The 11302-nt window shown below is 37.5% G+C and overlaps 2 protein-coding genes across 2 annotated transcripts; both read left to right on the top strand.

The window, feature by feature from the left end:
* Nucleotides 1-2161: 2161 nt before the first annotated feature.
* On the top strand, nucleotides 2162-4532 carry LOC306772079 (parvalbumin beta). Its single transcript, XM_079261478.1, has 5 exons — nucleotides 2162-2254; nucleotides 2666-2732; nucleotides 3044-3176; nucleotides 3626-3735; nucleotides 4104-4532. The coding sequence occupies exons 2-5, from the start codon at nucleotides 2672-2674 to the stop codon at nucleotides 4127-4129; spliced, it is 330 nt and encodes a 109-aa protein (XP_079117604.1). The 5' UTR covers nucleotides 2162-2254; nucleotides 2666-2671; the 3' UTR covers nucleotides 4130-4532.
* A 4506-nt stretch (nucleotides 4533-9038) lies between these two features.
* Nucleotides 9039-10907, top strand: pvalb9 (parvalbumin 9; the record flags this gene model as incomplete). The annotated part of the gene is made up of 4 exons (XM_079260432.1): nucleotides 9039-9099; nucleotides 9620-9752; nucleotides 10124-10233; nucleotides 10882-10907. The coding sequence occupies 4 exons, from the start codon at nucleotides 9039-9041 to the stop codon at nucleotides 10905-10907; spliced, it is 330 nt and encodes a 109-aa protein (XP_079116558.1).
* Nucleotides 10908-11302: the final 395 nt, after the last annotated feature.

Below are 11302 nucleotides of genomic sequence, written 5' to 3'. Positions count from 1 at the left end.
ACAAATACACACTTATACCTGCTGATACATTTAACTAAACTTTAAATAAATAACTCTCGATTACTATCCTAAAATATAACGTCCATCTGTTAACCATGCTTCCTTATTTGACTGGGAGATGGGGGTTTAGCTTTCTGCACATCTCACAAATCAGTATTTCAAATATAAATTTCAGAATTTGATGGGGGATGTTCTTGTGCTGTCTCAAATTACAGACGTTCATAGCCTTACTTGATGGGTTTCAACCCTGCTGTGAGATACTTGTAATCCAAGCATGATATTGAAGAAGGGCAGGAATAGTTACAGTATCTATGGCCGAGTCGTTTGAGGTGAGAGACCTCATTTGACCACAGCAAATGTTAAAGGCCAAAGATCACTTTCGAAGAGCTTTTAAGACTTAATATAAAAAGAGGAAGTTAAATAAGTATTTGTGTGCTAGATGTATATTGCAAGAACAGCTGTTGTGAAGTAATAAAAGTGAACAGCTCACTAAAAGAGAAAAGAAACTGATCATCGGTGTTTGACTGTGTAGCTTTGACTATTGAAATGGGCTGATATAAAATCATTGGATCAACAGATACAGGCTCATCTCAACACTGCCACCTAATGTGTAAGAGACAAACATCCCTCTTATTGCTCCAGCCTGAGAGCAAATATGGACAAGGAAAGACCCCCAGGACTAACCCCTCATCTAATATTATTGTCTTGGTGCAGAGTGAGAGCCCATTATGCGATGACACAGATCTGTACTGGTGTGTCAAGTCGATTAAGATGATGATGATAATGGCAATAGCGATGATGATGACACTTATAATATCAACTTTCACAGTTTCCCAAAATAACAGTGCAAATAGTTTCATCTCCATAAGGAGGAATGGTCTAAATAAGTGTAAGAGATCCAAAAATAAGACCTGGCAGACAGTGGTGAGCGGCGTGTAAGTAAATGATGATGATGATGCAGTGTTAAAGTGAAACATTTCTGTTAATCCCTTTGACTACCCCCCTACACCACTCTCACTGCCGTTATCATGATGCGTTCAGAATAAATGATGATTCCTTTCATCTTTCCTTTAAACTTTTGTTTTTTTGTTTTTTTTTTTGCATTTGCAGCAAACATATACACAAATAATGCACAAGTAAGCTTAAATATGTGCTATCTTAATGTCAATGTACATTATATATTGTTTTATTTTTTTTAATTGTTTTACTTCACAGTGTTTCAAAGTGACATAACAAACCAACAATCCCAGTTTCTGAAGTCATTGTTCATTTTTGTTGTAGGGACAGTTAATCTTATATAATGCTGCTACTTTGACAGAATTACAAATAGCACACAGATCTGATCATCTAAAACCATAGAGAAAATAATGTTCTAATAATTACAGTTGACTTTATTTCTCTCTTTCCGCTGGCAACCATAATCAATCACAACTAGACCTTTCTGACACAGGAATGCCAGCTTAGTCATGGCAGGCATTTTTCACAAGCCAGCCTCACACAGGCTTATTTAAGAAAACAAACAAAAAAAAAACGGGATGTTATTGGGGTGTTAAAGTACACACTGTAAATAATCAACAAACCTTGCGTTGATTTTGTTGTCAATCATTTCTTTATTATCAAAAGCTACTTCCTGGGATCAGAAAAAATAGACTTATTTGTCAAAAATTAGATTATGAATATAGTTTAAATAATTCTCACATGGTTTATTTTTACAGAATATCTCACATTTTAAAAGTTACATTGTGAACTCAACTTTACACTCCTCTTAAAATGAATTCAGTAATTAAATACTATCATTGTGACACAGTTACCATGCAAATTCACATAATAAATTCAGATCATTAAACAAAATGGGAAATGCAAACCTCCTCGATCTGTGTGATTAATATAAAGTTTACCTCATTTCACCTTCTGTGCTGCTTTGCACGGTCCAGCAGGCTGCATGCAGAGTGTGTTTCACTCAAATCAGCAGCATATATTATTAGCCTTATGCAATATCAAGCACTTTTGTACAGGCCCTACACTTGGCCTACCATTTAAGCATCTTCATTTATGTACATATAAATAGAACAGCTCTGTCTACTGGACACATTTTTCAACCAACTTCTTTGCACACAGTGTCCATTACATAGCCTATGCATCATATTTCAGCTGAGTGAACTGTATATAAGCTTGTGAGAGACGCTGAGGGGGTTCACTGCAGTCGGCAGATTCATCTGAGCGAATCCTCTCTAGTCTTAGAGATAACTTTGAGGTGAGTTCCACAGGAGAGCTGCAGACCTGTAGGCAAGCCTACTTCCTGACTTAGAGAGGCTTTCGTCATGCAGCAGGATATAATTTGCGCAAAAGGGCAAAGAGGTCCTGATTTTGAACATCAGAAGCACAGATTTTGGCTTTGGACTAACAAAGGAACTAAATGGGGGGAAAACTGCAAAGGATTTGATTTTTTTTTGTCTTGGAGGGCTTGGTTTTGGCATTATTGGACTACCTTACCTGATCATTGTTGCCATGGAATACTCACAGAGAGGGACTGCAAAATATTGCATGACCCTGAAGGGTGTATTCTTAAGTGCAGTGACATATCAGTTAAAGTGTTTCACCCTGTCTGATTGTGGTTCAGCTGAGATGATGAACTCATGTCTTGTCCTCTGCTCTCCTCCTTTAGTTAAAAATGGCATTCGCCGGAGTTCTGACTGATGCTGACATCACTGCAGCCCTTGCAGCTTGCGCAGGTAAACCCAACAATGAACCTGCTGTAACATAATTGGACAAACCCTACATGGTAGCTACTCATGTAGAAAACTGGATTATCAGACTTGGATTCTTACATGACCTCAGAAAACAAGAGATTCAGTTTGGTGAAGGTCAGGTTGGAGAGCTTCAACATGGTGTAGCAAGCTAAAGTAAAAAGCTGAACTAGTGCATGACTAGCAAGCAATCTCCCAATCCTCGCAAACAGAAACCAGTGCACCAGCACAAACACCTGCATTTGTATATGACACATTTCAGCGACTGACGTGTTCCCCTCTCCATCCTGTCACAGCTGCTGACTCTTTCAAGCACAAGGACTTCTTTGCTAAGGTCGGCCTGGCTGCCAAGTCTGCTGACGAAATCAAGAAGGCCTTTGCCATCATTGACCAGGACAAGAGTGGCTTCATTGAGGAGGAGGAGCTGAAGTAGGCACCCTCTATTAGATTTCACCTCAAAGCTTGTGTCATGCAGGGATCACCTTTCTTACTGGACAGAGCGAATTCACAATGATATCAGACTCTCAAAGCATCCGAGAAGCCCTGGCAGTAACTTTACCCCAGCACTCTGCTGCTTCATATTGGAAGGTGTTGCAGAGCAGGAGAGAAAGTATGACAGGAAACGACCTGCTCACATTACAAGGCCCAGTTAAATCCCCTTTGTTTTCCTTTATTAATTAAAATTCTCCAATTCTCAAGCACAAATTACGATGAAGAAACCATTGATATTAATTAAAAGCAGTAAAGGGCTTCTGATAAATGAGCTTCACAAAATGGATTTAAAACCAATTACATTTAAAAGAAAAAGGTTATCAATCTGTCTGAGATACTGAAGATGTGATTCTGGTCTGAGATTATTATCTTACTGTCTTCCTCAGGCTGTTCCTGCAGAACTTCTCTGCCAGCGCCAGAGCTCTGACTGATGCTGAGACAAAGACCTTCCTTAAGGCCGGTGACTCTGATGGTGACGGCAAGATCGGAGTTGATGGTGAGAAAATGGCTGGTTTATCATTAACCCATTCAGACTTAAAGTTCCGTTTTAAAAAGATCATATTTAAACCTTACAGACTTACCAGAACTGTAATTATCCACGCTCACGGTTATTTCTAAGTCAAAATTGCGGCTGTTGAACTATTTGACCATCAACTTTTAAATTGTAATACTACTTTTATAAAAAAAAATTAAAAAAAAAAAAAAAAAACGTGAAAATGATGACAATACTGATGCTTACTGGGTCCAAGTCTGAAACGGAGATACACATTTCATCTGGATTTAATCTGTAACAAAAAAAAAAAAGCAATAAATCTTTGCAAAGATCTCTGAACGATATTGATGTCTGTCTCTCCCTCTGTGCAGAGTTCGCTGCCATGGTCAAGGGTTAAATGGACAAACCGACCAAGAACTTACATCACAACTCTAACGGAACAACTTGAGCCAAGACATACTCTTCCTCTCTTCGTCTCCTTTTCCCATTCACTCTCTCTCTCTTTAGTCATCTCTCAGCACCACTTTTATATATTTGACCTTTGACACCCTGACTACACACAAACTGCCCTCTTTCTCTCTCTCTCAGGCCGTGCTCACCCCAGTGCTATCCACGATGAATGTACCTGACTAAATGTATGGCGTGGTTGACTTGTGTCTTTCTCTCTCTCTCTCTCTCTCTCACTTCTGTCGTCGTTTTACTGTGTGATATTTGTGTGCTGTGAGATCAGCAATGGTGCACTTTTACGGGAAACGGACGGACACTGAGAAAAAAATAAAGATTCTTTTTCAGTAACACAAGTCTGACCCTGGTTTTCAGTTCTCGCTTGTAAATGTCTAAATCTGTATTTACTGGTTACATCATCCCCACGCCCCCTTAAATGTACACGAGAGTTCACCTGGAACATATGTTACTTAATATAATGCACTGAAAGTCCAGAAACTGGTATCGGCACCAGAGAAAGAAATTGTCTGGGAATAGGATACATATTTTAATAAGTAAACTGAAGATAACAATTTCATTCAGTTCTCTCAACAAAACTTCCACATGGGAGCAAATCAAGTGAAATAACATAAAACTGTTAATGTAAACAGTTTTAAAATGTCCTAAAATTTTATTTATGTAGCACTTTTCATACAAAGAGCAGCGCAAAGTGGTTGACATAAAAATAAAAATGAAATATCAGCAATAAAACAAGCTTTTATAAACCAAAACACATAACTCACTCAAATTCAAGCCTAAAAGACACACATCCAATCATTTTCTCCCCCACACTTACACAGGTAAATCACATAAAACACTCCTATCCACCAACCCAGTCCCTAGTCCCAAACCCACAGACAAACCCTAGCACTTCCCATGTCTGGCTTAGTTATGCTATGAGGAAGAGGTATCTTGGGGACCCGTCCACACTGTGACACCATTCATGTCCACAGAGGCACACACTACAAGACCCACCCAGGTCATGGCAGGCTGGGGCCCACCACTCCCCTTAGGAGAGTGGAAGATGCCACCAACCCCACCACATACCCCATACATATCCTACAGACCAAGCAGGCCTCGGTCCCAGTGTGAGAATCCCAGTTAGGAAAGTGCCATAAAGTCAAGAAACCATACATATCATTGATTGTATCTAAAAAAAAAAAAAACCCACACATGGCCACAGTGATGTAACTATTGGTTTAGGGAACACTGTTTAACGCCTTAAGTTTTTCATTTGGTTGTTGCCATTTTGTGCTTTTTGAAGCTATTAGTAGCAATATTTGGATGTGAGGAGGTTGCATTGAAATATTAGCCAACAACTGCACTCTAAGGTTGTTCGGGTTCATTGATCAATGAGTCTTTACAAGCCAACTTAAATAAATAGTTTTTTGTAAACTGTGTTTTGGGAAATCCTATAATACAAACGTAAAGGTTGAGAAGATCCCATCAATGAATTTAACAGGTATCACATGCAGCATGGCTGTAGCTCATCTATGATTTTTTTTGTATTGGAAAGTTGGGTGCAGATGTCAGTACATCACAAGCATACTTTTTCGAAGCCTCAGGTTCAAGTGAGACGTTGCTGAGAATTCTTTAAACCTAAGAGAAGTATGTCCACTGTGCAATATAGCCTGATGCTATAAATGGAGTCGTGACTTATAAAATGAACATCGTGCTACATTGAGGAGCCTTGAAAGTGATCGAGACTATAAACTTAGTTATTAAAGGTTGTGAAGTCATAAGTATAGAAGAATTGTCTCCTTCATTTATTTATATATTTTTGCATCCATAAGAGGCACCAGTTGGTGGACATTAGAAACAAGTGTAAGGATTCGAGTTACACATTTTAATATGGAGGCACAATAAATCTTTCATTTGCGGTGTGTGATTGTTATGTATTACAAAAAAAATGCTGTCATGCTGTTGATCATGATCAGGCTCTAAAATACCATTTAAAAAAAATACTGTTTTTTCTTTTTTTCCCCAAAATGTATCAAGAAAGAAGAGGTATATGAAATGACATCCATTATGATGCATCTGTAATCTTGTGAAGGTAACATTGTAGGTCAGTCTCATCAGCACGGAAATGTCTGCAATGTAGAAATCATCACATATCTCACAATATGTGGCCTATAAAGTTATGACAAACATGATGGTTATACCTATCTGAGAGAAGCGAGAGAGTATGCTGGCAAATAAAGCTGCTGTTGCATCACTACTCTTTTTAAACTGGTCCTGTATTTGTGATAAGCTGCCACAAGATGGCACTGATAAGACACCGGACTTGAATGGAGTTAACTTTTATTTTGAAAACTTTGTCACACATGTTTTCTTGTCATGTTTTCAACTTACAGGTGACTTTTGTGCAACAAGATAAGACTTATATAAAATCTGATCCATCCAGAAGATGTGAAGCCAAAGAATGAAGAGATTTATTCCCCTGGTTCTCGTTACAAAATGCATCGTTGCCTCTCTGCAAATGACATTAGTGCTGACTGGATTCACCAGAGACAGTACTGTGTCAGATGGTTTGACAGACTCCCTTCTGTGGGAAACTAACTCATCAGTTTTAAGTGGCTGGTTGCTACGGTGACCAAGCGCCAAGATCTTCTTGACAACATATGAGGCCATGCCCAGTCTTTCACCTTAAACTGCTTACTCAGGTAGAGGTGTGTGTGCCACAAAATAATGCATTTTCAGCAAAGGGTAACACAAAAGTGTGATAAAATATTTCTATCTATATGTGGAATCATGGAAGATTTTTATTTTATTTTATTTTATTTTATTTTATTTTATTTTATTTTATTTTATTTTATTTTATTTTATTATCTATAATATTTTATTTATATATCTCATTTTTGCAAAAAAAAAAAAATCACATGCTGCAAGGCTTTTTTGGCACAATTGTCCTGAACTTTTTATTCATTAGATTTTTTTTATTTATTTTTTTTTTTATGAAATAGTCAAAAACCTGCTTGACTTTTCTGGATGAATCAGTACATTCTCTTTGGACTTTCCCTGTAAAATGTAAATCTGTCAGCCTGGGAAACATTTTAACTGAGACTTAATGAGTCCAGCACTGTAAGAAAATTAGATTATAAATATTACTTTTCTTATTTTTACTGTCACTGTAAATACTGAAACTAAAAAGCTTAAAAGTTAAGCCTTATTAACATGTTTCAGTAATTAAGAACTATACCAACAAGCAAGTGCGTGGTTCTACTATTTAAGTTTAACAGGGAAACCATCAGTATGGTCTATGATGGTGGATTAGGCTACTGTTGAGTTAAAACCGCATTTATGCTTTGCTATTCAATACCGCTATCCGCATTTAGGAGATTATTTACTAAAACCAGAGAAGAAGGGGTACTTGATTTGAACTGGAGATGTCTGTAAGCTTTCAGAGGCACCTGCATAGAGGGAGGGCAGGGAGGAGGGAAGGGAGGGAAGGGAGAGGTTTAACACAAAAAGTTGATTGGAGGAAAACTGCCCTGTGGCATTAAAGGAAGAGAACAGGGCGAGACAGCAGGGGTGTAGCTGATATAAACAGTAAAGGTTTATAAGACAGGTGAACAGGTGAGGAACATGAGAAGGAGGCTGCTGTGGCTACAGGAGAATTTGATCCCCGGACAGTTTTGAAACTCAAGCATCCTTCTGCACATCCTGTCCAGAGTATATAAGACAACAGTCAGCTGTCACCACTGAGCCTTATCTCCTGCCTGCTGCTTTGGATCTGCACAGAGAGGAGCCAACAGCGGTGAGTCCCTCACACATCTGCATGGGGAAACCCAGAGGTGCTGTCCAGGTACCATGCAGCCTATATTTACTGAATAAAGTATTAGTTTCACCTTAGCTGAAAATGTTAGAACTTCATGCACATCTAGCCTTGACTTAATTTGATAAATAATTCCTTAATAAATATTACAACATATTCAGCAAACTATAGATAGCAGGTTAATGTTTTGAACCATTTTTCACCGTGTGCAGATTTCTGTAAGAAATATAAGATTTTTAAATAAAAACTTGACTAAGGCAAAAAGAAGAATATACAAGAAGAAAAAAATAGGATTCAGTCTATACTTTGATAAGTTGGTACTGTGCTAAAAATTCATTAGATTACATAAATTCTATAAACTTTTTTCTGGAAAGCAAAGATTTCATAATTGAATTAATTTTATATATATATTCTGTTTGATAATTCATAGCAGAGAGGTACACTTATTTAAAAAAAAAAAAAAAAGCATGTAGCTTTTTGGCAGTATCAAAGGGGGTGTATTACCACAAGTTTTTAGACTTTTGTTCTGAAAACATGATCAACCTCATGGATGATCCTGCTTCTTTCCTTATTATAAAACATAACGTTTTACCCCCTGCTGCCAAATAGTTTTTGTAAGGTCCCTAAGTGTCAATTATTCACCACAGTTCATCCAATTAAGTCTCCAAAGGTGGTACATAGCCTCAGTGATTAACAAGCAGCCTGGGGAAATCTGATTAGAAAACACAATACATGCTTTTATAAAACCAGAATAGGTAAAAGAATGTTCATATATTTTCTCCAACATAAATGCTTGTTTCTAAAAATGTGCTTTTGTCAGTATAACTAAGATTCAATCACAAGTGGAGTGTTGATTGGATCATAATATAATACTTTAAAAAAATTAAAAAATGAAGTTAATCCATCAAGATGGTGATCAAAGCTCAAAGTCTGAGATGGATAGATACATGCGCTGTTCATCTGAAAGAAAGAGAAAGTTGTGTGCGTGTGCATGTGTTTGTGTGTGTTAATTATTTACACGGCCTCTCTTGTAGCTCACAGGACCAACATGTCGCTTACCTCCATCCTCTCAGCTGAAGCCATTGAAAATGCTGTCAAGGACTGTGAAGGTAGCATGAACTTTCCTCCAAATATTTGTCTCCGATCATTATAAATCAACAGTTAAGGCATGCAGCAAAAGTTAGGCCCATTTATTTCAGCATAAACTACCTTCAGGATGAAAAGCTTTAACTCATGACAGATTTCCCATCTTAACTACAATGTAGTACAGAGAAATACAAAATAATACAGATTCACAACTGATAAATTGACAGACTCATAATCTGTATTGCATCAGTCACATTCAGATCTTCTAAGTACTCGCCTTCATATAGGTGAATAATCCTCTCAACAACTGCATTATTTCAATATATCCTCTCTGCTAAAGTTACAGGCAGCTTTAAATCTGAATTTAAAAAGGTTTTCAATCATTGTGTCTGTTTTAGCGGAAGCATGAGTGTGCTTAAAAGATGAAAAACAGGGCAGCAGCCACATGCTGGATTAATCTCCACATCAGCTCTCAGTGTGTTGCCCATCGCAGTGAGCTAAGGCTCTTTACTGTCTCTTCTGCTTTTCAACATCTGTTTACAGCACCAGATTCATTCTGCTACAAGAAGTTCTTCCAGCTGTGTGGCCTGTCCTCAAAGACACCCAAGGAGGTCAGAGACGTCTTTCAGATCCTCGACGAGGACAACAGTGGCTACATTGAAGAATCTGAGCTCAAGTGTGTAACTTGATAACTGGGATGTGTACTCTATGCATACCAGTGCTCTGAATATGATGCACACACGTCTGGCTCAGAACTCTGCCAACCTTCAAATTTTGTGACTTTTCCCTACATAAATAACCGTAACAAACTTTTTTAAAAAGCACAGAGTAACATTTACAGTATTACAAGGTTACAAAAACCTTAAAAAAAAACAAAACAAATGTTATTACTGTTATCATGTGTACTTGTGTTACTTAAGGGCAGACATGACCTGTGCAGTTTAAGGGTGGTTTTATTTAAAGAGTCATTCATCTCCTCAGTTCATCCAAAAGAAACTGATCATATCAAACCCATCCAGTATTTGTGTTATATGTGCCTGATTGTAGGTACTTCCTGCAGCGATTCATTCCTGGGGCGAGAACCCTGACTGAAGCAGAAACCAAGAGCTTGATCTCTGCAGCTGATGATGACAGTGATGGAAGAATTGGAGTAGATGGTCAGTATGTGACACTTCACATTGTGTTGGGATGAAGTCACAAGCTGAAATGATCATATTGGTTGTATTGAATCTCAGGTGGTGAAAGAAAACAACTCAGAGGTTTTAATATTCTGATAGTCTGGCACGCTAGCTGTTAGGTATTTTTGCATTTAAGATGACTGACAAAAAGAAAAAGATGAATATTTATACCTGAAAATCAGCTAAAATTGACAGCTTGCAATAGCACTGCAATACACTTTGCAAGCACTTTAATGAAATGCATCTACAGCAAAAAGTGGTGTTTTAATGACAAAGTTATGTCTAAAAGCTTGTGCTGACTTAGAGATAATGTCTTGACAGTGTTTCTCCTATTTTGATGTAATTTATCATTCCTATTAAACGTCATTTTTCAACACACAAGTTATGTGCATTAATATAAAGGCAATGATCCATAGACTTGGCTTTACATTAACCGGTTTTGCCAGTTGCTAACATACCACATAAGAGGGAGTAATGTAATTTAATAAAGGAGACAAGCCAAAACAGATGTGTTTATTATGAGAAACACAGCTCAATTAATAATCTCGAGTGGCACAAGCGAAGGGGACAAAGGTATGTTTTGGCTTTGATACAGACACAGTTTAACATGTTTTTACTTTTCTCCAGAATTCCAGACTATGGTCCTGTCCTGAGCTCGACAAATAACAAGACACCTTCAGGTCTTTGGACATTTTTCCCCACCTCGGGAGTCTTCTGGTCCAAGCTTCCATTCCCACAAACTAAAGTTGTTTTCTATTCAATTCTGTGTGAACTAAATAGTTTTTAAACTACCTTATGTCACTTTAGAGACAAGACCTGTTGAAGTGTCTTTTCACTTGCTCGTTGTTAACATCTCACCTTTGAGAATGAATAAATGTGGAAATCTACATGTGCGTGAAGTGTTTATGTTAAACAAAATCCAATAAAATATATTTAACATGTATAATAGCAGAAGCGAAAAACAAAAAGGGATTATTTAATAGAGACTTTGTGTGAACTCATTTCTATGCTGGGCTCCATATTTTAGTAATACAATTTATTCAAAATG

The sequence above is a fragment of the Telmatherina bonti genome, assembly GCF_933228915.1.
Source record: "Telmatherina bonti genome assembly, chromosome: 21".
In the NCBI taxonomy this organism is placed as follows: domain Eukaryota; kingdom Metazoa; phylum Chordata; class Actinopteri; order Atheriniformes; family Telmatherinidae; genus Telmatherina; species Telmatherina bonti.
This window is presented reverse-complemented; position numbering and strand designations above follow the sequence as displayed.

Coding starts and splice junctions, on each gene's coding strand:
- LOC306772079 (XM_079261478.1), top strand. CDS start 2,672: ATGGCATTCGCCGGAGTTCTGACTGATGCTGACATCACTGCAGCCCTT. Junction 2,733..3,043: donor AGCCCTTGCAGCTTGCGCAG/GTAAACCCAACA, acceptor ATCCTGTCACAG/CTGCTGACTCTTTCAAGCAC. Junction 3,736..4,103: donor CGGCAAGATCGGAGTTGATG/GTGAGAAAATGG, acceptor CCCTCTGTGCAG/AGTTCGCTGCCATGGTCAAG.